This window comes from Miscanthus floridulus, chromosome 3 (assembly GCF_019320115.1).
Source record: "Miscanthus floridulus cultivar M001 chromosome 3, ASM1932011v1, whole genome shotgun sequence".
NCBI lineage: Eukaryota > Viridiplantae > Streptophyta > Magnoliopsida > Poales > Poaceae > Miscanthus > Miscanthus floridulus.
Genome location: NC_089582.1, coordinates 119,672,853 through 119,699,777, shown reverse-complemented (window position 1 = coordinate 119,699,777; position 26,925 = coordinate 119,672,853). Strand labels below are relative to the sequence as shown.

Sequence of the window (26,925 nt, the reverse complement as noted above, 5' to 3'; positions counted from 1 at the left end):
GCGATCGTCATCACTTCGTCACGCAAGCCGCAGCAGGACTGCCAAGTCTCTGCGTACCTACACCATGCATGCCATGCCCCCTGCCCTGCGTCCGCGCGCGCGGCATCGCGTGACTACATGCACACGCAATCGCCGTGTGCCCTGTGGGAGACCGCCACACGATCCAGGGCCAGCGCGGGCAGGCTGCCTGTACATGGCTGCACCAGCAGCGCGCGGCATCGCGGATTCGCGGCCATGGACGCACTAGTCTTGTGCACCCGCGCCCGCGCGGGGTGCTGGTGCTGCACTGCTGCGCAAACTGAATAACTGATCTGACCTTGCAGCCGCGGCACGCCGGCACCAACCAAGAACCAACCCACACGCCCCGCTCGCGGTCTCGTGGACGCGCAGACGCTGGCACGCTGCCCCTGCCTACTTTAACCCACTCCTCGGTGGAGGCGTCGAACGCGCGTCCCGGCTCTCGTTGGACCACTCCCCTCGTGCTATAAAACGGCAACCACAGAGCACAATCATGCCGAGCAAACCAATAGTGGTGTTCACCAGGTCATCTTCGATTCCTCCTTGCTTGCTTGCCATCGGTTGTCATCACACTTGGTGAGTCAGGCCCCGTTTGGCTTAGAGAATCGTTTCGGTTTCTCTAGCGAAACGGTAGAATCGGCTCCAAACGCTATTTTTCACCGGTGATTCGCAACTGAAACGATTCAGCGTTTCTACCGTACAAACGCGATACGGCCAGAAGGTAGTTTCGATTCTCTTTCTCTCCATTCCTAGTTATGTTTAATATGTTTTCGAGTTAACTTTCTTCTAATGCAACGAGTTAAAAATGGGTTGTAGTTAAGCTATTCTTTGTCCAAAATAAGTTCATACTTTTTTGAAACATATTTTCATTCCTACAATTTTTTTAGATAAATATATGTTCTTATGGATCTAAATCCAGTATACTTGCCAAACGGATTTATAAAGTAATTCTGATTCATCGTTCGAAACATTCTCTGAGAGAATTTGGATCTATAACGTTTCTATGAGAGTATAGATTCCTACCAAACGCACGCTTAATTGACGAGACATGAAGCGCATTGCAAGATTTATAGAGCCTAATAACCTATGTTCTCGATACATCCTTGCGTGAATGCGTCGAAATTTGAGTGAAAACGCATCCCAATTTCCCACCACCCCGGCTACGAGGAACTAACTGTGTGCCACCTGTTTCATCTCTGTATTTGGTTTTAGTTAAAGCAACGCTCACTTTGCTCGAGGAGTGTTTGCCAATTCCTCATCGTCAGCACCATTGGTGGAGGCCACCCCATGCAGACCGTGCTGTTGGCCCCCGGCGTTAAGGACAAGAAGCTGGTCTCGTTCACCCGCGGCGCGCTCAAGGAGAAGGACGCCGTCACCGGAATCATCCGTTCCATCGTCGCCACGTCCAACCCCGCCCAGCGGAGCGCCTTCCATGTATTCGACCTCAACAAGGTCCTAGACCTCTTCTCGGCGTGGCGCCGCGCGCTCCCCAACGTGCGCCCCTACTACGCCGTCAAGTGCAACCCCGAGCCGGTGATTCTCGGCGCGCTCGCCGCGCTCGGCGCGGGATTCGACTGCGCCAGCCGCGCCGAGATCGAGGCCGTGCTCCGGCTCGGCGTTCAGCCCAGCAGCATCGTCTACGCAAACCCCTGCAAGCCCGAGCCACACCTCGAGTACGGCGCGGAGGTCGGCGTCAACCTCACCACCTACGACTCCGAGGAGGAGGTGGCCAAGGTCAAGCGCTGCCATCCCAAGTGCGAGCTCCTGCTCCGCCTCAAGGGCCCCGACGGCGCCGAGGCCAAGTACAATCTGGGGACCAAGTATGGCGCGCACGCCGATGAGGTGGTGCCGCTCCTGCGCGCCGCCCAGTGCGCGGGGATTAACGTGGTCGGCGTCTCCTTCCACGTCGGAAGTGGCGTGTCCCGCGTGGACGTGTACCGCGGGGCAATCGAGGCCGCGCGCGCGGCGTTCGACGAGGCCGTCGCCCTCGGCATGCCTCCCATGCGCGTCCTCGATATTGGCGGCGGATTCACAGCCGCTGCTACCTTCGGCGAGGCGGCGGCGGTCATCAACGATGCGCTGCTGCATTACTTCGGCGATCTGCCGTGCGTGGAGGTGATCGGCGAGCCCGGGCGCTACTTCGCCGAGACAGCGGTCACGCTCGCCGCGCGCGTCATCGGGAAGCGCACGCGCGGTGAGGTGCGCGAGTATTGGATCGACGATGGGCTCTACGGCTCGCTGAACTGCATACTCATGGACCAGTACGATCCGCGTCCGAGACCGCTGGCCAGCCCGCGCCCCGGCGAGAAGACGCACACGTCTACGGTATTCGGGCCGACGTGCGACTCGCAAGACAGAATGGTGACCGAATACCAGCTGCCGGAGATAAGTGTGGGCGATTGGCTCATCTTCGACGACATGGGCGCCTACAGCACAGCTGCCGGCTCCAAGTTCAACGGTTTCGACACGTCGGAGATAAAGATCTACGTGGCGTACTCCAGCTGAGCAAGAACATCGACGGCGTCGGGAATGATGGATGTAGAGAGGAGAGGGGTGGTTGCAGCGACACAGGATGACACACACTCGCTAAGGCTAGCAACAGAGGAGCCAACGTAGACGCAGAAGCAGCAGCATATTCAATAGTTGCTGCTCCTGGTGTTGATGTCGGCATTCCTTCCTCCTTTTTTTTTTCCTTTTTTTCCTTTTTATTCCTCATACAACTCTGTACATGTAACATCTCAGATTGCTCTTTTGCTATCTACTAAATGAAAAGGCAGGGCACCTGCCCAATTTGCTCAAAAAAAAAAAAGAGGAGAGAGGTGTAGCGCCAGCCATATCAGGAAATTACAATAGACTAACGGGCTTGCAAGTGCCCGGACGTCTGGATGGATGGGGCGTCCGAACGCCAGCGCTTGCAATTTGTTTCCCGCGCAGTTTCGCGCGCCCACGCGGGGCCCGCACCACCCCAAACCTCACTAGCATCGAGAAGAGGGGGAGTGGGTGACGGATGCCCAGCCGGCGCCGGGAGGAGACACCGAGGTGAGGCAGTAAAAAGCGATGAGGGAGATGCAACACCCGATCTACTTTTGAAACATCCAGATGCAACACTTGCAACATACATATGTGAAGACAGATAAAATATTTGAAACATACATCTGAAATACTTGCAAACACACCTGAAAAACACTTGAAAATCATTGTAAAAAATACAGGATATTCAGATAAAACACTTGTAACATATGTGTGAAACATATGCAATATCCAAATAAACACACTTGTAACATACATATGGAAAAACAGATGATGCGAACAGAAGCTTGCAACATACGTGTACAACCATTGCAACAAATGCAACATCCCAATCTACTTTTACAACATCGGCATGAAACACTTGTAACATACCTCTGAAACATCTAAAACACTTAAAAATACGCTTGCAACATACGTTTTTCATCATTCTTCTTCCCTACGATGCAGCATAAAGTGGGGGATGGGCGGGCGGAGGGCAGCGTTGTTGCAGCCCTTCTAGAGGCGAGCAAAGGGGGTGGCAGCAGGGATAGGCTGTCGGTGAGCTTTTGCCGTGCTACGGGCTGCTGCCGTCATAGGTGGGCGGAGAGGGAGGTAAGGACATGCCAGCAACGGGCGCGGGCCACCGCCGGCTCTGGCCGGGAGGAAGGGTCTGGTCGCAAGCGCAGGCAGCTGCCGGCGAGCTCTGGCCAGGCAGGGGCAGGAAGAAGGGGCCGGTGGGGAGCTCTGGCCGGGCGGGGACGGGAAGAAGGGGCCGGCGGCGGTCGCTGGCTAGTGGAGGCCCTGTGGGGGATGGCGTGGGATTGAGGTGATGCACCTTGAGATGGAGGTGCTGCGCCGCGGGATGGAGGTGCCTTGGGGAGTTTTTTTAGAGCGCATCCGGACAGGAGTCACGGGACATACGCCCGTGGTGTATCATTATCGATAGACCGAACTTAGGGAGAGGCCATGACACGATAAATAAATAGATTCGCAATACATATAGGCAACGTATCAGGTGTAAACCAATCAACTTGTGCAAACTTAGAAACTACCAATCAAGACCACTAGATGTTGATCCAATGGATGGGGTGAGAGGTGAGATTTTTTTGCGCTTAAGCCTCCCACCCGCCGGCCTTTTTTACGCTTAAGCCCCCTCACCCCATCCATTGGATCAGCATTTAGTGGTCCTGATCGGTAGTTTTCAAGTTTACATAGGTTGGTTGGTTTGCACCTGATATGTTGCCATATATATATACATACCTCTGCCACATGAATCAGAAAAAAAACATCTAGTTTTTAGATGCATTGACAGCCAAATCTGCTTGGGATCTGAAATATGAAGAAGTATATATGAATGAACCTTATATGACATATGCATGCATCAGATAGCTAGTAGTATGTAGATGTGTTTCAAATTAGCATATGTAAGTCTTCCAAAGAATCAATAGAGGTAGAACGGAAGTAGGGACGGACCCACAGGGTATGCAGGGTGGGTCACCGCATACTCTGAGGTCCGCCAGTCATAGAGATAGGTAGAAATTTTCAATATAAAAAAATAAAAAAAGGAAATTTTCACCGAATTGCATAAGAAAATTTTTTGCTACGCATACCCAGAGATAAAAACCTAGGTCCGTCACTGAACGGAAGGAAAACAAAAAAAAACCCAGCCATCATAGCTGAAAAGATGGATAACGAAAATCACTACAAAAAAGGGGGCAGAAACGTTCAGCCGTCTTGCAAGTGATGGTTTAGGTTTTTTCCATATTCCTTATACCAAGGCGGCAAAGGCACCTCAAAAAGTTTCAGCCACTTCTCTAATCAAGATTATTGAGAGCTTGTCAAAAAAGTGTTTGCTCAAGCAATTTCAGTAAAATAGGATTGGGTGGTATATGTGAACATGGAAACAATACATGTATATTGTGTTGTTTCCGTGTCAGGTTGAGCTTCAGAGGATGATAAGCATGAGGCGTCTACGAACAGACAACAATGAAGGGGTGATGCTCTTTTGAGGAATGGAACATGAGATCAAGCCTAAGCAGAAGCTATAGAAAGTTTGGGTACATGTCTATGGCCCCATATGAGATCAGGTCCTTTTTACCTATCTGGGCTGTAGGCTCTATTCTAGGTCCAACACAGAAAGTTGACATGAGATCTATGAAAAAAACTGGAGTGGTTCGGCTTATGGTTGCGGTCCTTGATGCAGACATTGTTGTGCATGATTGCCTATACGAAATCTTTTTCAAGGTCGACCATATTGTTCCTGGTAATAGTGGAGAGCTTGATGACTTCGATGAGGAAGATGATATTTAGACCTAGAAAACCAAGATAAGGACACAGATCAGCCGATCAGGAGATGGAAGACGTTGACAAAAACAAAGATTGTGGTCTTCTTCGACTACTTCAAGCGCGGGTTCAATGTCCCCTTGCATTGGTTCCTGCTTTATCTCCTTCGCTATTACGCGGCCCAAGTTCACCACCTTACACCCAATGGGGTTTTGTTCTTGTCCGTGTTCATCTCTTCCGTTGGGATGGAGCTGCACTGGGCCTTTTTCCACCAAAGCTTCGTTGTGAGACCCCAAGTCCCAAATGACCCGAACCTGAAGGCAGCCGGAGAGTTCGGTGATCAAGGTGCAGGATAAGACCTTATTCTTTTAGATCAAGTCATCTTCAAACATCCCCTTTTGGAAGAAGAAATGGTTCTAAGTCCGGGATCTAACCACCCCGGCCTATTCTCCCCAATTCCTCGAGCACCCTTTCCTGACGAAGGAGATTGTGCCCCTCTCAGAGTCGAATGATGCAGAGACTGACGGCGAGACTGTTCGTCATAGAGCCCACGCCGTAACCGACGAGATCCTTGGCTTCAGCAAGCCTAGCGCCCAGACGTCCGATCCTAGGCCTGCGTCCGGACGTGGCTCCTCTTCACCCGCGCTTGCATTCCGCTTCTAACCGTGACTTACGCTAGAATAAAAAAACCCGCGACGTACATAGCCCCTCCGTCTAGCGCCCATCCCGCTCCGGAGGCAGCATCCGTCCGTACGGAGCTCCCTTGCATACGCCCGACACACACAGCTCCCTCGTCTCGCGCCAATCGCGCCCATCGCCCATGCCTAGTCCGTACATAGATCAAGTCGAGCTCGAACTGCCATGGTGAGATGAAGGGAAGGAAAAGAGAGGGGAGTGAGAGGAGAGGAGAGGAGAGGGCGAGGCGCGCTGCGCGAGGAAGGTGTGAGGTAGGAGCCAAAGCTTTGTGGTGGGCCGCTCTCCGCCAGCCACCGGCACGGTGCAATACCCGATCTGCTTTTGAAACATCTAGATGAAACATATGCAACAAACGTTTGAAGACAGATGAAACACTTGAAACATGCATTTAAAATATGCGTGTATAGCCATTTGCAACATGTGCAACACCCAATCTACTTTTGAAACATCGAGATAAAACATTTGCAACATAAGTCTGAAACAGATGAAACAAATTAAAACATACGTTTGAAATATGCGTGTGTAGCCTTGCAACATATGCAACACCAAGATCTACTTTTGAAACATCCAACAAAACATTTGAAACAAACTGAAACACCAGAAACATAGACCTGAAACACTTGCAACACATCATCGTCAGTGGCAACGGCCTACCTGGTGCAGAACTACTGTGGCTCCACGTACGGCGAAGGAAAGCTCCGGGGACGAGGCTTGACGTGGCGGCTCTAGCGGCGGTGTCGCAGATCTGCACCGAGGCGTGCGCTCGGCAGGGTCGGGGAGCTCGGGGGCGTCTGCGCGGCCGGCTGTGAGGCGACTGGTGGCAGAGACGCATCAGCGGGTTGAAGATGGCACTGCAGGCAGCGGCGTACGACGGGCAGATGTAGCGCCGCGGCGCTTGAGGGTGCTGGAGAAGGCCCCGGCGAGCGGCCTCGTGCTTCCTGGGGCGAGCACGCTGGAGAAGGAAGCGGCGCTGTCTTGCGGACATCGTGGGATGGGGGTAAATGCGGCGCCGCGGCGCTGGAGGGCACCGGAGAAGGCCGCCGTGAGCAGCCTCGCTCTGCCTACGACGAGCAGCCTGGCGCTAGAGAAGGGAGCAGCGCTGTGTTTTTTTTAAGCGAACTGACGAGCGGCGCTGGAAGGATAAGGCGGAGTGCGGAAGACCGCGTGCGGCACGGGTGGGTCGGGTCGGGTCCGTCAGTTCGAATGCCCGCTGTGGAGCATTATCGTTTTGGCTTTTTACGAGCGCCGAATTATACTTCTTTGGAAGGCATTGCGCCGGATGTTATCTGCTTCTTGTCCGTGCTTTGACTTGTGCCTTAGTGCGCACGGTGGACTCTGGACTGGTGGACGACGGGCTCAGGGTCATCGAGGCCATGCCGTTTGAACCGGAGAAAGACGTCTGGGCCGCCTATGGGGCGCGCTGCTCAGTTGCTGCCGGCTACACGACGACATGGACCTCGCTGGTTGTGCGGCTGAGCAGGCTGCAGCTGCACCTCCTCGACCCAGGGAACGGCTGCCGGTACGACGCGTTGGCTCAGATGTTCGATGGCAACGGGAGGTAGGACAACGTGTCAAGGGTGCGAGATTGATGCGGGATCCAGGGACGAGGGGTGAACAGGCAGACATGGACGCAGGATCTGGCCTAGGCTTAGAATCCCCAGCATTTCAGTCCTTCTAGCCGAATAAGCAATGTCACTTCCATCACCACGACTATGCAGAGTAGACCATAGAACAGAAACAGTGTGAACATGGTGTTGAACAAAAATGTTGAAACAGTTGTATAATCGCAATGGAAATGGAAGCATTATTGTCAAGGATACTATCATATGGTTCATTTACAAACGCTGGGAAAACTTACACGAGCACAACTCTACAAACACCACCAACACCTTGAGCTTTCCCTGCGCCAACTATGGATGATTACAGATGTAGTACAAGTTCAGCGACAATCCCACCAAATTTAGACAATTACAAAGTTCAACTCTGAAAAAAAAAATTATATGTAATAACGCTACATGGTCAGTGAATCAGGAAGTGAAGTTGGAGCTCCCAGAATCTTGCCGCCAGCATCAGGAAAGCATTCTTGGTCTGGCAGTGGGCTGATCTTACCATCAGCCTCCACCTTAACTGGGTACTTGAGGAGGTGCCCTTGTAATGTACTCATTTCTTCGGCTGTAAACCTTTGCCAGTTCTCTACAGCTATTTGATTCACAAACCTTACACACTCCAAACTCGAAGGATCCTTGAAGCGATCATCAACCTTTCCAAGGTGCTCTGCCCACAGAGACGTTCTGTACCCATATACCTGGAGGGAAAATGATAAGTAGGCAAAGCTAGCTTAGAAGTGGTAGCATTATTTGTAAATATTGGGTTGTATAGAATCACATAGGGGGCAAAATAAGTTACTAGCCATTAACAAAACTGCAGTAAACAAATTTGGTAGAATGAAGAGGTCAACCTGGCCGTGAGGATGTCCGTTCTTTGTAGACCATGCATAATGAGACTGGTATGCACCCATTGCAATTTCAGTATCTCTAGAACCAGCCAGGGATCTCTGGTTGATGTTTGCTGAACCCAGAATGACATATTCATCATCCACAATCATCCCTTTTGCGTGAACATAGATCATGAACCGTCGATATTTTGTAGCTAAGCCCTGCAGATTTTAAAACCAGAAGAAATATTAAATGAATCTGACTGCTTAGTAAATTATTAACAAGAAAATGAATGGATCTAGGCTCAAGACAACATGGCATGTCTACTGCTTCTTCAACGTAGAATGACAAGAGCATAGTATCACATGAAAGATAATTGCACGGGAAAACAATAGATTGATTAGGGCTGTGGACCACAGGTGCATATATAGGCAAGGATGATCTAGGGTTTGTTTATAGAAGTATAATAGTATCCTTGCCTATCATAACTAACAAATTTTTTTCGAAAACCTATCATAACTAACAATCAATCTAGAGAAACCCCAGCGGCTCAAGGCCCACCCCAGTTCAGCTAAAAAAACAGATGGCCCTAGGGCCTAGCCAAACTATATGCTAACATCACATATTAAATACAGTGAATAGGGAAAAATTTTGTATAGAACTGACAAGAGATTTCATTGGCCCTCCTGGCTTCCTAATTACAACAGAGCTAAAGCCAGAGTCAATGCAAAATGTAAACCAAGACAACACACACAAAATAATACTACAACAACATCAACAAGCTAGAGCCTAAATTAACATCAGTAATCTAAATCAACTTAAGCAATATAGTATGTGATGCAAGCCAAAAAAATTACTGATGCAACCATTCTAGCCAAATGGTCCATTTAGCCCAACAGCTTACTGCAAGCCATTCTTTCCATGCCAATGTATCAGCATCCGGAAACCTCTCCTTATAAACTTATATACCATTTTCTTAAGATCTAAAGACTAATAGAATTAGTATGTACATGAGAGTTGAGTAGACGATAGAAACATGACAAGCAGTTAGATAAGTTTTAGTAGCAAGTAACCTAGACACTTTTTCTTTAAAAGAATTAAGGGGAAAAAAGCAACAACAGATTACCACTGCACTTTTATCTGTAGATTTCTCTGATTCTGGGCTGCCATTAGATGGTGGTTCTTCCCGATTTCCCAGACAAAAGAAGTTCAAGTAATCTTCAGGGTGCATATCCTTATTGTCCATTGCCTTGAGCTCATCTGCAATTATTCTATACATCATCTCCATTGTCTGGGCCTGTACCATGAAGATAAATCATGAACAGAGTTACTAAACCCCAATTTCTATGGCATTGTGTGATACTTTATCTTTCAAAATAAGGTTAAAAACTTATTTTAACCTTTAAGGAATCTAGCTAGCATACATTACAAATGTGACAATAAGCCTAAAGCTATTCTGAAAGAGTACAATGTTTGCGCTTTAAGTAGAGAACAGATTTTGATGAATCACAAGCAAAGATCCACCCGCTTTCTCCCCAGTGTAATACACCCAAGTATGAACTTATGTTGACCACTGAAACTTGATATACTGTATCCTCAAGGTTAGAAAGCTATGATGATACAGTCACATACATATATAATCCTCAAAATTCCAGTTAACTAGTACTTGCCTTACAGCACAGAACATGGAATGTTTGCAGAGAGAGAGAACTCATAAGACCTCACAATCGGTTAAATTGTTCTGCCAAATTGTGACCATCAATAAAGGAATTCACCTGAAAGAAAAGGATTTCTTGCACAGATGCTGCAGTAGGGACTCCTTCAGGCCACATTGGTATCACTACATACACTGCAAAGCGTTCCCCCGCTCTAATCTTACTTGCAATTTTGAGGGCCAGTTCTATTGGTATCAGATTATCAGCACCTGCCACATATTATCATGTAGCCATTAAACATTAACAGTTAAGTCAAGCAACAGCAGTACAGCACTATATAAGGAACAAAGAGAATTTAACCTGCCTAAAAACTATAAAAAAAATGTAAGATCTACCTACATTCTGTCTGCCGTTCTCCCATTTTTTGCAATAGAAAAATATACATATAGACTCCTTCGATTCCAAATTGTAAGTTGTTCTGGCTTTTTTAGGTACATAGTTTTTGCTACATATCTAGATATACATTATATATAGATACATAGTAAAAGATATACAATTTGGAGCAGAGGGAGTATATATATAGCAAGACTTACAATTTGGAACAGAGGGAGTATATATATAGCTACCGTATAACTACGGGTCAAGGAAAAGCAGAAGACATGAAAACAAAAAAAAAAAGAGTTAAAACCTGAATTCACATATGATGGCCAAGCATATGAAGAACCAAGAAAGTACTGGTTCTCAATATAAATGAAATGCTGTGCAGATCTGATTGCTCGGACATATGCAGTGTGGATGCTCTTATCAATTACCAGGTTCTTTCGGCACACAAGATTCTGCAGAAATAATTTGAATAGTTAGTACCCATAGCAGTTTTCAAATAGCATATTCTCCGTCATCGCTACAAAAGTCAGAAAATAGAAATGTTGACTAACCAGCTTTGAAGCTTCTTTGCAATCACTAGGAAATCCTTTTAGGGAACCAGAGTCAATTGACCGGAATACCTGCAGAGTCAAAATACATTAACGACACCAGAAAATTTCAAGATTATTTTGACAAAAGTAGAACTTAACAGGCAGCACGCCAACCTGAACATGCCAATTTTCATGATCTTCTTCTTTTGAAACCCACAAACTAGGATGATCATTTGGAACATTGCGCGAAGGGCTTAGAATCCATGAGATACGCTCCAGCTTAATTAAAGCATCGTCTTTCCAATGAGATACTCTTCTAAACCGGTCACGCCATTTTGTTGCCTTTCGCCACCTTTGCTCAAAATTTGTCAAGACATCATAGGCAGCAGGGCCATCAATCCTGCAATGTAAATCATGCCATGGTTGCCTGGGTCCCTTTGCACCTGCCTGCATCAGGTGAATACATATGATTCTAAGAACATCAAAATCTGGATGCATGTAATGTATTACTGTACATGAAAAAATCCAACTTTCTGCCAAAGCAAATTCCTTAGAACATGCTAGCACAAAAGAGCTCACCGAAAATGTAGGGTTATGGTAATCATTTTGGAATACTGTGTCAAGATCTTTGAAAAGCCTGTGTTTAGGTGTGTCATAGCGGCCATCACAAAGATCTAGGCCCCCAATGAAAGCTGTAATTTTCCGCTTGTTTCCCCTGGCTTGTGTATCAACCAGCACACACTTTTGATGGTGTGTAAACAAAGTCCCAACAACCTGCCAGCTACAAATTCAATGTCATCGACTGCAACAAAAATATTCAACTATTCAGCGCAAAATATAATAAAGCAAACAACCACAAAAATATGGTTCCTGTTTCAAACTCAAGATGATAGATGCCCCCTGATACTATTTGAAACACAAAATATGATTGCAATCCTACTCTCCCTTTTAGGTGACCCCCACGGCCCACTCCTACCCCTAAAAAAATGGCACCTGTGCCGGTACAGACTACTAACAGGTACATAGGTTTACACAAAGAAGGTCGGAAGAGAAAGATTTTCACAGAATTGTCTAGCCATGATTGCACCACTATTAAGATTTTCCTTTGCATGATGGAAAATCATAGCATAATCTTTTTTTAAAATCCTTTCCCATAACACCACATTAAACTGTATCCTTCGTATAACATGGCGACCTGTTTAAGAAGCTTTTCTGTTCCTTTGCAGATATACCCAGTACCAATACTGTTGTCCAAATTTTCAATCAAAGAAGAGATGGTGTGATGTTTCTTCATTAACTTGTGAGCAACATGATATAGGTAAAATTGGTTTTTTTTTTCTTTTCCTGTTCAGCATATCTCTATTATTGAGTCTACCATGAAGTAGGAGCCAGGACAGATGGAAAAAAGGACTTCGCCTCTGTTCTGGCAAGTATTTTTCCATGAATACCTATGGTAGCTGATGGTTGACTTTGGCCCATCAAGAGCCAGTGCATGCTCATTGAAGAGTATGCCTCAGCCTCACTACACCAAAGTATATCCATTTGTCATTCCCTTGTCCTGGTACCAGTCCAAGAATCACATTAAGTAGCTACAATTGCTTAAATGCCATCTCTCAGAGATTAACAATTACGAGGTCTGATTTCTTGAAAGAAGCCAGCTGAGAAATTTATATTGCATGTGTTTTCCATCCTAAATGCTGACTGAAGATATACAGTTGCACCATCTCCAATCATGTACTATGCAATTCCTTTGTCAAGATCCAAAAGCTTCAGTTATCTTTCCACCAGAAAGATCCAACATTAGTTTACCAGGCAACCAGCTTGTCTTGGTGATAGACCAGTGGCAGCTCAGGTTTAGGTTTTAGGTTTAGAGCATGTTTTTGTGCAGATAGCATGTGGGATCTATCATCATGCAAATAGTGTAATATCTGACTTCAGCATTTGATAGTCCTTAAGGGCACAAACAGGGGCGTATCCAGCGATATGTCCGGGTATGGTCCGGCATACCCTAAGAAAGTTCCTTCGTCTAGTGCAGTCCAATGCCAGTAGTAGTACCCACACTTTCTGTCTCTGACTCTAGCTCGTGTGCTCTCTCCTCTCGCTGGCATTATGGATCGATGGATGGATGATGTGACGTTAAATAATGGAAACAGCAGGGATGTCACCTCCAAACTGCCTAGCTAATCTAATCCCCTAGCAAAAGCATCACAGGATGACAGGAGTAGCTAGCATCGCATTAGCTCAGCACTACATCTACACTAGTATGTCTACCACTAGTAACCTAACCTATTTTTTTATTTGGTAATACACCAATTTATCCTCAAATTTAGTTCAATTGTTGTAAATTTATTTGGTGTCTGTTTTTTATACATATTTTCAACTATTAGCATGGTATATGAACTTTTTCTATTGGAACTTCTTTGTCGAATTTAAGACTTATTTGTTATTTTGTACTTAAATTCCGAATTGCAGGGCAAATTTAACGTGTTCACCGAATTACTAAATTACTAAATGGATTTTACCGAATCGCATATGGAAATTTTAGTGCGGCATACCCCATGAAAAAAATCATAGATCCGCCACTGGGAACAAAGGGTGGTCTGGTGGCGAATTTGGTGGTCATCCAGTGCTGACCCACCTTGATCGCAAAACAGCTAAGGGTGGGCCTGGTGCAAGCGGTAGAGTCTTACCGCCTGTGACCGGAAGGTCTCGGGTTCGAGTCGCGGTCTCCTCGTATTGCACAGGCGAGGGTAAGGCTTGCCACTGACGACACCCTTCCCCAGACCCCGCACAGAGCGGGAGCTCTCTGCACTGTGTACGCCCTTTTAGTGGCAACAAAAAGAAGTGCAACTTTGGATAGCTGAAAAGTGTTGCAATGAGTGGCAAGAAGAATTTGGTGGTCATCCAGTGGCGGATTCAGCATGGGGGCTGAACCCCACTACCCCCACGCAGACAATGCAGAACCCCCGACCCCCACCGGCTGACTCTGGATCAGCCACTAATCTGAACATTAATATTAGTCTTGCAATATATGAGTTCACTAAGGGAAAATGTATCTCCAGCGTAAGTTTCACAATGATATCCGTTAGATGTAACCCATACAAAGAAAGTGAACCATAAATTCCTGCCCAAAACTTGCCTGCTGTTTGAAAATGCTCAGCTTATTGCTAGCATATCGAGGAGACAGAACACAGATGACTGAGGAATGTTTGAAAAACTTCCGAGTTTCTTCATCATGAGCTGCCATAACTCCACCCTGCAAAATCACAAGAAGGTTTCTTACAGATACTACCACAGGGAAATATTTGCAAAAGGAAGGAACATGTTTCAATAGATTCAGAAAGCACATATTAAATTGGCATTTGTCTAAGATGCATGGCCATGGTTTAAGGCAAATTGAGAAGGGGGAATGGATGAAGCTAAATGTCCATGGATTGAACAGAGTTTTTCACATTCTGTATCGAACTTGCAACTGCAATTCTTTGTGATTAACATTTTGAACTTGGCCCAATGTATGGACTCAAGTCCACTATGCCACAGTAAACTCATATATATGGACCAGCATCCAGGGATTCTTGCCATTAAGTCGACTGCTGACAACTCGACATCACATAAACTGGCTGGGAGGTAAAAGAAAACAAGATTATGGAACCTCACCGTCTTGATGAAGAACTTGTCATGCGAAGTCTTATCATCCCACACGAGCAGGCACACTCTGACACCCTCCTGCGACTTGAACTTAAGCAGCTCACCAAGCGTAAGGTCGCCACCCTCGGGCAATGGCCGCGACGGCGATGGTTCGCGCACGAGCCGCACCTTATCGTACACCGACCAGCCAACGATATATATCATGTGGTGCGCCTCTAAGATGGCGTGGCAGATGTCCTCCCAGCACGCGTTGTGCTGGAACGTCTTGCCGTTGTCGAGCTCAATCTCTGGCAGGTCCCCTTCCCTGACGTGCGCGTCCTGGTACAGCGTGACTTGGCCGCCGTGGCGGAGCGGGAAGTAGGAGTCCGCGATGCCCCTGTGGTCAGGGTCGACGGGGATGCCGTGGCGGTAGGCCGGGTTGTCGGCGATGGGCTGGAACTTGAAGCGGAGGCGCAGCGCGGTGTCGGGTTTGTACGGCTTGCCGTTGGTGCCTATGACGGGGAACCAGTCCTCGACCTCGTCGCCCGACACCACGCGCTCGGCGGGGACGGTGACGGTGCCGATGACCTGCGCGCCGAAGGTGTCGTTGTCCTTGACCTGGAACTCGAGCTCGGAGGCGCGGTGCGCGAGCGGCACGGCGAAGCGCTCCTCCCAGACGGGGTCCTGGGAGTTGGGGATGACGGCGGTGCGCGCCACGACGGCGCCGGACACGGACAGCGTGACGTAGGGGTCGCTGGTGATGATCTTCCGGTGGTGGTGTTGGCGGCCGCCGCCGCGCGCGGCTGTGGTCGGGTGCTTGGGCCCGCAGGAGGTGGGCGGGCGGCACGCGGCGAGGCAGCGGCGGACATGCTCGGAGAACATGTCCATGTTGGGCAGCAGGCGCGCCTCGAGGATCCAGAGGTCGAGGTCGCCGTGCAGGAGGACGGGCTTCGCCGGAGACTCGCCGCCGGCCGGCGACGCCATCGCCGGCGACGGAGCCTCGCGGTCGGGGCCGGGGCACGGGAGAGGCGGCGGCGAGCGTCTGGGCAACCCACCAGAGCCCTCCAATCCTAGAGCACCACCCTGATATACCACAGCACCCTCCGCGGCGGGGATTCCGGTGGGCGGCACGGCAGCCTCGGCTCGGCTCAGCCTTGGCGAGTTGGCGGTCGGAAACGGCAAAGCGGGGAGGAGGCGGCGAGGCGGGGGGGTTCGGCTGGCTGGATCTCGAGATTTGGCAATAGCTCGAAATAGTATGCGATTTTAGTTGCGTTTATTATATCTGAAGTGAGTTTTTTACTCCCCGGTTTGGTGTGGATTTCCTCTAAGCCGGAGCGATGGCCTGTATGTAAAAAAAAATACGCAAGAAAAATGGTGGGGGTGGTGCATAGGGGCGCGGCGCAACGCAACGGTCGCCTCTCTACGGTTTCCATTCCAGCCCACGTCGACGGCTCCTACCAGGTGGGGCTCCCGTGGCCCCTTCGTGGATCGTCGTGATGTCCGCCACGATTGTGCCGTGGGCGGCGGGCACGTCGCGGGCGTGGGCCGTGGCCCGTGGGACGCGGTGGCGTGGTCCCGCGGGAAGCGGAGAGGAGATCACAGATCAGGCTGGAGCTGGATTCAGGAGAGGTCAAACGGTGCGTGCCTGCGTGTGCGTCAGGCAGAGCCAGGTGTCTTGCGCTGGAAGTGGACCGTGGACGTGCGACGTGCCACGCTTGGCTTGCTTCGGCAATCGGGACTCTCTTGAGCTGCCAAAAGCAACAGCGCCTGCGGCTGCGGCTGCAGAAGATTCACAGCGAACCGATGACATTTCGGCTGTCAAGTTTCGTGGCCTTTCTTCGTTCCAAACTCCAACCATAGGCCACTTCAGAGTTCGGAACGGGAGAGCAAAGACGTCACCTCACGTGTATCTCAAGTTGTCGCTCTTTTTTTTATCCGGCCATGATGTTTGGATTGGATGGGCGGGCCTTTTGGCTTTTGCAGCCCGCCGGCGGAGGGACTGTGGACTGAGATTTGAGATTTCGTTTTCCTTCTACTGTTTCGGTGCAGGTTTGATGTTGTTTTCCCGTTGCATCAAAGTGGCCTCGTCTCGGAAGTCTTATTCACCGGTCACTAATTCTCCTCTTACTTATCTTCGACGAGACTCTTGTCTTTTGGTGTTCCTTTACACCGCACAAGATGATTGTCTTGCTTTGAAGAGTGCTTTGGCAAGGTTGAGTTGCTATGTCGCGGGACTTAAAGAACGAATCTAGCATCAAGAGAGGGCGGATTTAAAACCCCATTACAATTACTCAAAGTATAGGCCCCTCTTAAGGCCCTGCTATAAATTGATACGTATCTATAGAAGCTCGAAAGGACATGCTAGAGATAGAAGGTAACGAGAGAAGCTCTCTCTTAACTATTTTCTACATCCGTTACTGGTGAGGTTCGGTATAACTCAACAAAAATAACGTCGGTGTTAGTTTTCTTTGTAAGCGTGTGTTGTGACCTGAAGGCTTTGGGCTTTGGTTCTTTGCAACAACAAAAAAGGTGGAGTTGCTCATCTTTTTTAGGTAGGCAATGATGACATGTGACGGATTGTGTCATTTTGAGTTGGCTATTTCGGCTATGTGTGTTGTTGATGTTAGGTATTTTTTGTTTGTTTTTCTTTATTTAACCGTGTAAGATTTTTTGGTCTGATTTTTCTTATAAAATGAACTAACATTTTATATCTTAATTGAAAGATAGAGCCCCGTTCGGCTTGCTGAATCTTGGCTGAAACTGGCTAAAAAAACACTGTTCTAGCTGAATTGTTGTGAGAGAAAAATACTGTTCCGGCTAAAAAAACAAGCCGAACAAGCTGAATATGGGATAAGCCGAACGAGACCCTTGCCACTTACGTTATGAATTTTTTTTAAAAAATATAAATCCCTTGACATGCCTCAAATTGCAATATGCATGGGCGTTGTCCAAGCTAATGAGTGTTCCTTTTCACCTTTTGCAGCTTGCGTAAAAAGTTGGTCATGTCTCGTGAGAAAGACCCATTAAAGTGATGCCTGACAATGACCATGTTTTCTTTTCCTTTCTTTTCTGCGCGTTTATCTATCAACACCACCGGGCTGACCACTGCCTGTCAGGCTGTGAGAATACAGTGACGCCACGTTGCCATATGCAAGCAGATCATAAGAACCTCGTCTCTCCGAAGACCTCATTTTTTAAACTCTCCGAAGACCTCTTTGTGTCCACGTAAACAGGTAAACTGATAAACCCCCTTTTCCCCTTCCGGATCTGCAGCGCTGCCTTGAGCCGTTGACTTTCGCCGTGTTCGTTTGAATTTGTTTGGCTTATAAGTCGTATTTTTTTAATCAATAAATAGTATTTTTCTCTCACAATAAATCAACCAACAATACTTTCAGCCATGACTTATAAAAAAAAAAAAAAGAGCGTTTTCAGAAAGGAAGCCGCCATTTTTTTTTTTTTTGAAAGACTGACTGATTGCTTCTCTGATATTCTGATTCGCAGCGCCACATGACGAGGACGAGGGAACCTACTGGTACTGGTACAGCTCACTTGGGCGTGTTCGGCTGATGCTGGCCAGCTCACTCACGCGTGTATGAACAGTGTTTTTTAAGTTAGAATAGTATTTTTCTCTCTCGACAATATAGCTGAAACAGTATTTTGACTTATTCAGCAGCCAAATAATTTTTTATTATTATCTACCCAATCGATCTCCGTTCTTGCGATGCTTGGCCACCAGCATGACACGACTCGTTGTTCTTCAGCATGCTTGGCCATCAGTATTTTCTGGATGATGCGGACCGCTGTTAATGCTGCTTTGATGTGGCTGGCCAGTGGCCATTACTCAATCCGTGCGTTTCCTTTTTCCCTCAATGCGCTGCGCTACTCAAGAATCGTCTGTGCTGATTGCTTAATAACAAATTTAGAACGAATTACACCAGCAGCATCTTTTTCCGTGGCCCAGGAAAATCATCAGTTCCAAAATTCCTCGATGCTAAAAGAAAGCGATTAAACAAGCAGCGGCATATATCCCTTGTGGCACTACAACACGAACGGAGTCCGATGGCACATATTATATATTATACACATAAATATATAAACTAAAGACAACACTAAGCTTCATTGCAAATATTTAGAATATCGGTATCTGCATATACGTGGGTTTCGATCCAAATGTTCATCCGTTTTGTAGCGTGGTTTGGTCATTCCAAGACTATTATGGGCTACTATCGATGGCGACCAGCTGTGTTGATGTCAAAAACTGCAATATGTCGATAGCTACCAGCTGTGGAGATGTCAAAAGCAAAGCATCTTTTTGGCATTGCTAATGCTAAGCCGGCGACCGTCATCAGCTTGCACGCCACAGTTTTCTTGAACTTGCCGTCTCGTAATGTTCAGCGGGCCTTGATCTCCACTTCTTGTTACCATAGCGAGTTCGCACGCCAAACAATGGGCTGGCCAGTGTGGGCCCCCGGAGGCCCGGACCCAGGCTGTGCTGTGAGATCTCGCAGCAGGCCGCGGCATGGAGCAACGAGCGATTGCCAATATACGAGTACGTTGCGCGCGTGGGGCTATTTGCGGTACAATTTGATGTCTAATATGAATAAATCCATAAGGAGAGACAAATAGTGGAATTATAAAAGAATATATAATTCATTCGGGAAATCATGAAGTTGGATGGATATTATACAGGCATATAGTATTAGCTAAGCCAAACATACTTGATAAGTCTAACATAGCTGATGTTCATACATGTCTAGATATATGTGAGATCGCAATGTGTTGCCATTCTAGTACTTCAGTTCATATCAGAGGTTGCTTCTCGTGAATTCAAAGTTCTGAGCAGCGGGAGTGATCTGTGACATAAAGTGAGCTCAATATGTTAAGCCAATAGGAATGATGTATCGCAGGTATGATATAAAAAGGAGACCAAAAGCTACTAAATAAGAAACTGGAAAAGAAGTATATACAAAAATAGTAGGCTGGGTACAGAAGTGAGACCTTTAGCCGCACAATACAACAAAGGAAATGAGGAAACTCAGTGACAGGCTGTAAGCACATCAGAGTACAACACATAGACATCAAAAGTACAGTTTGGCAACTAATAAAGACTACTACATGGCAGATATATATATAGTTAGCACATGAGCACACAATTACACCATGTTCAACAGTAAAATGCAGTGTTTATTGAGCAGTAGGTATTGCGGCACTGAGCAGTAAGAGGGAATGAATGACGAGCCGAGCAAATTGCAGGACTAATAGCTTTCATACAACGGTTGATCAATGGCATTGGTAGGGAAGACATGAGATGTATGCAAATTGCAGGAGTTAAGCACCAAACCCCCTTATTACACTTGTAATTAATAATCAACTCCATTGCATAACACGTGATTCCAAGAGAGATGGAAACATAATAAAAAAAGGTTCCATATAAATCATTGTCAGACATATCTTTAGCTTGTTAGGTGTGTACTGTAGCAAAGACGGGTCATCATTCTAGGTTTTCAATTTCCTAGCAACCTACCATAAGCACCAGATGCAGGTACTGTAGATCTGGATGCATTAATTCAGACATTGATAGAAGGCAGTGGTAAACTGACTTAGCAGTACACAATGACACGCATAGAAAAAATGGTAAATTGTCTTAGCAACGAACAAGGTAGTTTATTTTTATGTAGCAAAACTATTACACAGAAAATAAGTTAGGCACTAACAATGCTATTCCATATGCATAAGATAATCATTCAGTTTGTTATATATGAAGACCAATTAATACAGTAAAAACTGAAATACATGGGGCAGTGTAAAGATGATTCAGATGCATTAAACTTCCTATATGGTATTGAAACTAACATACCCATTTTTTGGTGATTGCTATGCAAATTAATCTATCAAAGATCAATGACTTTAAACTCTGCATAGTACACCAAAATTAATTTATTGCGTGCTCAAGAAAGATCCGGCATATTGTTGCATGTTCCAAATGACATACTAAATCAATATATACACTACTGGTTCAAACAAGACTTAAATTCTAAGAATAGATGGAAAACGATCAATGAACTTTTTTCCTCGTTAAACAGCAGGCAAGGTCCATCAATGTTGCCGAAAATCCTTGCATAAAAATTAATTTAACCAAGCTGAAGCAATTATACCACAGGAGACCAATCTGAAGATCTACCTGAGGCTGTTTCGTCGACAAACGTATAGGAGATATCTCCATGTCTATAATCATCACTGATGACTAGTCTGTCCCTCATAGCGATCATGAAAAGATCTTTTATCTTAATTTGGCAGAATCTAGAGATAACATAACAGATCACATAAAAGGACGGTCATATGAAGAGTTATCAAACACACATTTGAGATATATACATTAGTAGTAGGAGGGGAAGGGGAGCGAACAATACCTCGTAGGTTAGGGTCAGCGAATGTCGAGTGTGACTCGGTTGGCCAGCCTCAGCCGCCTCTCCATGAGGCAGCCTTCTGTTGGAAAAAAAAACAAAGTGCCTCTGAACCATAGATCAGGAATAAGCATCTTACTTAGATGGGAAAACTGTTGATGCACCTCACCCTAGGTCATCATTCGGTCCATGGCGCCGCAGCGGCTTGGATGCCGGTGAGTGAGAGCTCAGCGCGGTGGAGTTCAGCGTAGTGGTGGTGAGGTCCAATGGCGATGCAGAGGCAACGGTGAGGTTGGTGGCGGTGAAGTTAGTGGGTCTTTCCATCGCTGGCAGCACTCTCTTTAGATCGGGTTAGGTTTTCTGTTGGTGGGTCACGGTAGCTCCGGTCAACCTCGTAGTTAGAGCCCTGATCCCCACCTCTTTTTTATAGTGCTATGCGACAGGGGCCCACCAACCATATTAGGGTTGGGCGCCCCCGATCATGGCGCAGATCTAAGGGCCCAATAGATCATTGGGCCTATTGATGGAGATCAACTAACATTCTCCCCCTTGGTCTCACTACCATCTTTCAATTTCATATCATTTACTTTTGTTCATTCCATTACAGATTAGCGCATAGAGCATGTTTCATCGTCACGGTCAATAGCTGATAGATTCAACAACTACAACACACCACTCTGTTCTGAAATAGATACTTAACTTTGGGCCTTCTTTTGTCTAGAAATTATAGGCTTTCCCTTAAATCCATGCTAGCTACATGTTCTCTGAACACGTTGGGTGATAAGCCTTTTGTAAGCGGATCCGCGAGCATCTTTTCGGTACTTATATGTTCAAGACTTATGACATGATCCCGGACTTTATCTTTCACAACATAATACTTTATGTCAATGTATTTGGCAGCGCCACTTGACTTATTATTGTGAGCATACTGTACTGCCAGATTATTATCGCAGTATAACTTAAGTGGTCTATAGATGTCGTCAACCTCCTTTAAACCGGGTATGAACTTCTTTAGCCAGTTCACATGCCCCGTTGCCTCATAACACGCTACAAACTCGGCATACATTGTGGATGATGTAGTGACGGTTTGCTTTGAGATTTTTCATGAAATAGCTCCCCCTATGAGAGTGAATACATATCCAGACGTGAATTTTTTATCATCTCCCGCATAGTCAGAATCAGAATATCCCACTATATGGAGTGAATCTGATCTTCTATACGTCATCATGAGGCTTTTCATTCCTTGCAAATAACGCAAGATTTTCTTTACCAATTTCCAGTGTTCTGTTCTAGGATTGCTCTAGAATCTACCAAGTAACCCGGTAACAAATGCTAAGTCAGAGCGCATACATACTTGAGCATATTGTAAGCTTCGGACAGCTGAAGCATATGGAACTGTTTTCATTTGATCGATCTCATACTGGTTCCTAGGGCATTGAAAATCCTCATATCTGTCACCCTTGACTATAGGAGCAGGTGAGGGACTACATTTGTGCATACTGAATTTCTTTAAGATCTTTTCTATGTATGCCTTTTGTGACAGTCCTAATACCCCTTTACTTCTATCTCGGCGAATCTTGATTCCTAGAATGAACGAAGCTTCACCAAGATCTTTCATATCAAATTTTAAGGATAAAAACTTTTTGTCTCTAGTAGTAGACTGACATCACTACTAGCAAGTAAGATATCATCCACATACAGGACAAGGAAGATAAACTTTTCATTCTTAAACTTTGCATAGACACAATTGTCCTCTACATTATTTTTAAACCCAAAATTCCTTATTGTCTGATCAAACTTTAAGTACCACTGTCTTGAAGCTTGTTTTAATCCATAAATGGATTTCTTTAGGCGGCATCCCATTCGTTCTTTTCCTTCCATGACAAAACCTTTCGGTTGTGCCATGTAAACATTTTCCTCCAAGTTCCCGTTGAGAAATGTTGTCTTTACATCTATCTGATGTAATTCTAAATCATAATGTGCCACTAATGTCATTATGATTATGAAGGAATCCTTACATGAGACTGGAGAAAAGGTCTCATTGTAATCAATGCCTTCTCTTTGCGTAAAGCCTTTTGCCACAAATCATGCTTTATATCTCTTTATATTCCTTTGAGAGTCAAGTTTTGTTTTGTAGACCTATTTACAGCCTACTGTTTTGGCTCCTTTAGGAATTATTTCTAAGTCCCAAACTTTATTGGCATTCATAGATTTCATTTCATATTTCATGGCCTCAAGTCACTTTGATGAATGATCACTTCTCATGGTTTCTTCAAATGAGGTGGGATTATCCTCCATTTAAAATTTCTCAGTGTTGTATACTTCATAGTCAGCAGGAATAGCTGATTTTCTAACTCTTTGAGACCTTCTAGGGGTCTTCACATTTGGCACATCTTCTGTTTAAGGTTGTTGTTGCTCCCCCTCATGTGTGGCAATAGATTCTATAGGATCCTAAAGAAAAGGTTCCTCATCGTCATTCATTGTTGCCACAGGCGGAATAACAACATGGCACCATAGTATCTTGCACTATCGGTGTAGCAACAGCAGGTAGTGAGAAAAATGGCTCATGAATTATCGAAGTGGACGCATACACCTGCTTCTCTTCAAGGTCAATTTTTTGAGCTACCATGCTCCCCTCATCATTTCATCCTCTAGGAAGACAGCGTGTCTCGTTTCCATAAACTTTGTATGTCTCTTTGGATAGTAGAAACGAAAACCTTTTAATTTTTCTAGGTAGCCAATGAAATAATAACTTACTGTTTTGGGATCTAGCTTCCTAATGTTTGGGTTAAATACTTTAGCCTCAACAGAACCCCCCCACACACATAAGTGGTTTGGTGAGGGTAATCTTCCTGTCCACAACTCATACGGTGTTTTGGGCACCAACTTACTTGGTACTCTATTGAGAATATGAATGACGGTTTTTAACGCCTCCATCCACAGGCTCAACGATAAGGTGGAGTAACTCATCATACTATGCACCATATTCATCATGGTACGATTGCGTCTTTCAGCTACTCCATTCTATTGAGGTTCGTCTGGTGTAGAATACTGGGCTACTATGCCATTCTCCTATAAGAACCTTACAAAAGGTCTAGAAACTTTACCATATGGGGTATGCCGACCGTAGTACTCCCCCTCCCCCACGGTCAGACTTGACTATCTTAATTTTTAAATTGTGTTCATTTTCAACTTCTGCCTTAAATATCTTAAATTTATCCAATGCTTCTGTTCTTTCTTTGATTGGATAAATATAGCTATAATGGGAGTAATCATCTATGAATGTTATGAACGAATCATAACCATCCACACTCTTTACAGGAAACGGACCACAGATGTCTGTATAAATAATCTATAAAATTCCTGCGCTTCGTTTGACATCTTTCTTAATTTTCTTTACATACTTTCCTTTTTTCATTCTCTGTATTGTTCTAAATCTGAGAGCTCTAATGGAGGAAAAATCTTATTCTTAACTAGTCTTTCTATTCTTTCCCTCGAAATATGGCCTAAACAACAGTGCCATAATTTCGACGACGCATCGTGAGCTCTCTTATGCCATCATTTCCAGAGTAACTCTCTATCACCAGCTGCTTTATCAGCTGGGTAGCATATGTCTTTGAAGAGTCAGTGAACTGACTCTTTATTCTATCGAGGTACTCGATGACCGTGTTACATTCTAGGATTGAGCCCACAATTGCAGGCTCAATCATTTTCTTTATCACAGTCAAATATTTCTTGTTGGCAGTGGCCCACTTCCTATGCTCAAGATCATAGGACATCTTTTGAGATTCAAAATCCTTCTCTTTAGTTGCCCAAGCGGCATCAGCCTCGTTTGTCTTCCTCACCAGTGCCACAGGTTCAGTGGAACACAGTGAGGTGACTACCAGTCCACGTCAGCCAAGATGAATGCCAGGTCAATCTTTTTCTTAACATAAAAAATAACAACAATTGCATGTCTTAATTCCAACGTTAGTCAAAATTAAAACATACAACTATTCATATACACTAATTCTACATCACCGTTGAGCAGAAATAGAATTAATGCATAAAATCATTAAAATTACAATATTGTTATTAACAATGTTGGTCAAAAAATAACAACATCACAATCATATCAAAATCTCTTTTTCTCCAATTAAATATCACGTTGGCTCAAAATAACTGGAGAATAATCAATTTCTTTAGTAGCGGAAACTTGAAAAAAATTCATTATCTATTTTTCAGAAGCATTAAACTTTTCTCAAATATTCTCTAAAAAATTATCCCGTTGGTTCAAATTTTAACAGAGATATTAAACTAGACAAAATTCATCGAAATCTGCTTCTGAAAATTAAATAAACTCATAGCTACAGTAACTCTCTCTCGCGCGCGCGTCACCTCCCCCGCGCCCAGGGCGCAACCTGGGCCTGGGCCACGAAAGTGGCCCGCCGCGCTCACCCGCCTGGGCCGAAGTCGGTCCAATGAATCTGGACCGTCAGATTTCATCGGACGGCCACGCGCGTGGATCAGGTGAATAAAACCTCGGCGACGGCGTCGTCACCCCGAACCCTAACGCATTCTCTTCGTTCCCTTTCTCTTTCCCCAGCGCGCAGCCGCTTCCTCTCTCAGCCCCGTAGCGCAGAGAGCGAGCACAGAGAGTGAAACGGCCATGGTGTTGTCACCGCCCCCCTCGCCGATGCGTGCGCTCCCCAACAGGTGAGCGCGCCGCCGTCGAGTGGCCTGGCGGCAGTTCCCTACCACGCCCGTGAGGGCCATGCCCTAGCGGCAGCAGCGCCTACTTCTCGCGCGCCTGTTCATCTCGCGCGCCTCTATCCTTCCCTTTCTTCTTCCCCTTCTAGATTTGGGTCTTGTGATTGGGGATTAGAGTTAGGGTGAGGATTAGCCCGATTCGGTTTTTCTTTCGGTTTTGATTCGAGATCGGCGAGATAAGCCCCTTCCCCTCTTCCCCTTCTCTTTTGGATCTGGATTCTACTTCTCTTATCCGAACTGGTGTTGGGGATTAGGGTTTAGATCTAGGGTTACGATTCAGAATTCGACCGACTGTTCTTCTTCCCCAGAGGGTCTACACGGGTTTAGGGTTCGGCTTTGATTCTTTTCTAGGTCAAATCCCTCTTCTTTTGTTCTTTTTAGAACCGAACGGGGTCTGTTCTTTTCTTGCCACATGCCGGTGAAGACAGTGGTGTGGCACCTTTTCCCACGTGGTGGTGGTGGTGACCGGCAGTCAGTGACGTCCGCCACCCCTTCCGGTCTCTTTTCTATTTTCTTTTACCCGGTTAGGGTTAGGGTTTCAATCTAAACCGGATCGAACCCTCTGATCTTTTCTTCGATTTCTTTTCAATTCTCCCCCCCCATACTAGATCTACACACTGTTAACCTGGCTCTGGTACCATTGTTGGAAAAAACACAGTGCCTCTGAACCGTAGATCAGGGGTAAGCATCTTACTTAGATGGGGAAACTGTTGATGTACCTCGTCCTAGGTCATCATTCGGTCCATGGCGCCGTAGCGGCTTGGACACCGGTGAGTTGGAGCTCGGCACGGTGGAGTCCAGCGTAGTGGTGGCGAGGTCCAGTGGCGATGCAGAGGCGACGGTGAGATTGGTGGTGGCGAAGTCAGTGGGTCTTCTCATCGCTGGCAGCACTCTCTTTAGATTGGGTTAGGTTTTCTGTTGGTGGGTCACAGCGGCTCTGGTCAACCTCGTAGTTAGAGCCCTGACCCCACCTCTATTTATAGTGCTGTGCGACAGGGGCCCACCAACCATATTAGGGTTGGACGCCCCCGATCAGAGCGTAGATCCAAGGGCCTAATAGGCCGGGTGGAGATCAACTAACACCTTCATCTACACGCCTTCATCTACGCGTACATGTGAGCCCGTGACTTTTGTA

General features: G+C 46.2%; 2 protein-coding genes across 2 annotated transcripts; one reads left to right on the top strand and one right to left on the bottom strand.

Moving 5' to 3' along the window:
- The first annotated feature begins 549 nt into the window (after positions 1–549).
- LOC136546675 (ornithine decarboxylase 1A, chloroplastic-like) lies at positions 550–2,724 on the top strand. The gene is made up of 2 exons (XM_066538640.1): positions 550–739; positions 1,231–2,724. Exon 2 carries the CDS (start codon positions 1,306–1,308, stop codon positions 2,521–2,523), a length of 1,218 nt encoding a protein of 405 aa, XP_066394737.1. The 5' UTR covers positions 550–739; positions 1,231–1,305; the 3' UTR covers positions 2,524–2,724.
- A 5,058-nt stretch (positions 2,725–7,782) lies between these two features.
- On the bottom strand, positions 7,783–15,754 carry LOC136542213 (phospholipase D delta-like). The gene is made up of 10 exons (XM_066534543.1): positions 14,668–15,754; positions 14,150–14,266; positions 11,590–11,784; positions 11,185–11,457; positions 11,032–11,100; positions 10,785–10,932; positions 10,217–10,365; positions 9,568–9,738; positions 8,465–8,662; positions 7,783–8,311 (listed from the first exon to the last, which is right to left on the bottom strand). The coding sequence occupies exons 1-10, from the start codon at positions 15,619–15,621 to the stop codon at positions 8,018–8,020; spliced, it is 2,568 nt and encodes an 855-aa protein (XP_066390640.1). The 5' UTR covers positions 15,622–15,754; the 3' UTR covers positions 7,783–8,017.
- Positions 15,755–26,925: the final 11,171 nt, after the last annotated feature.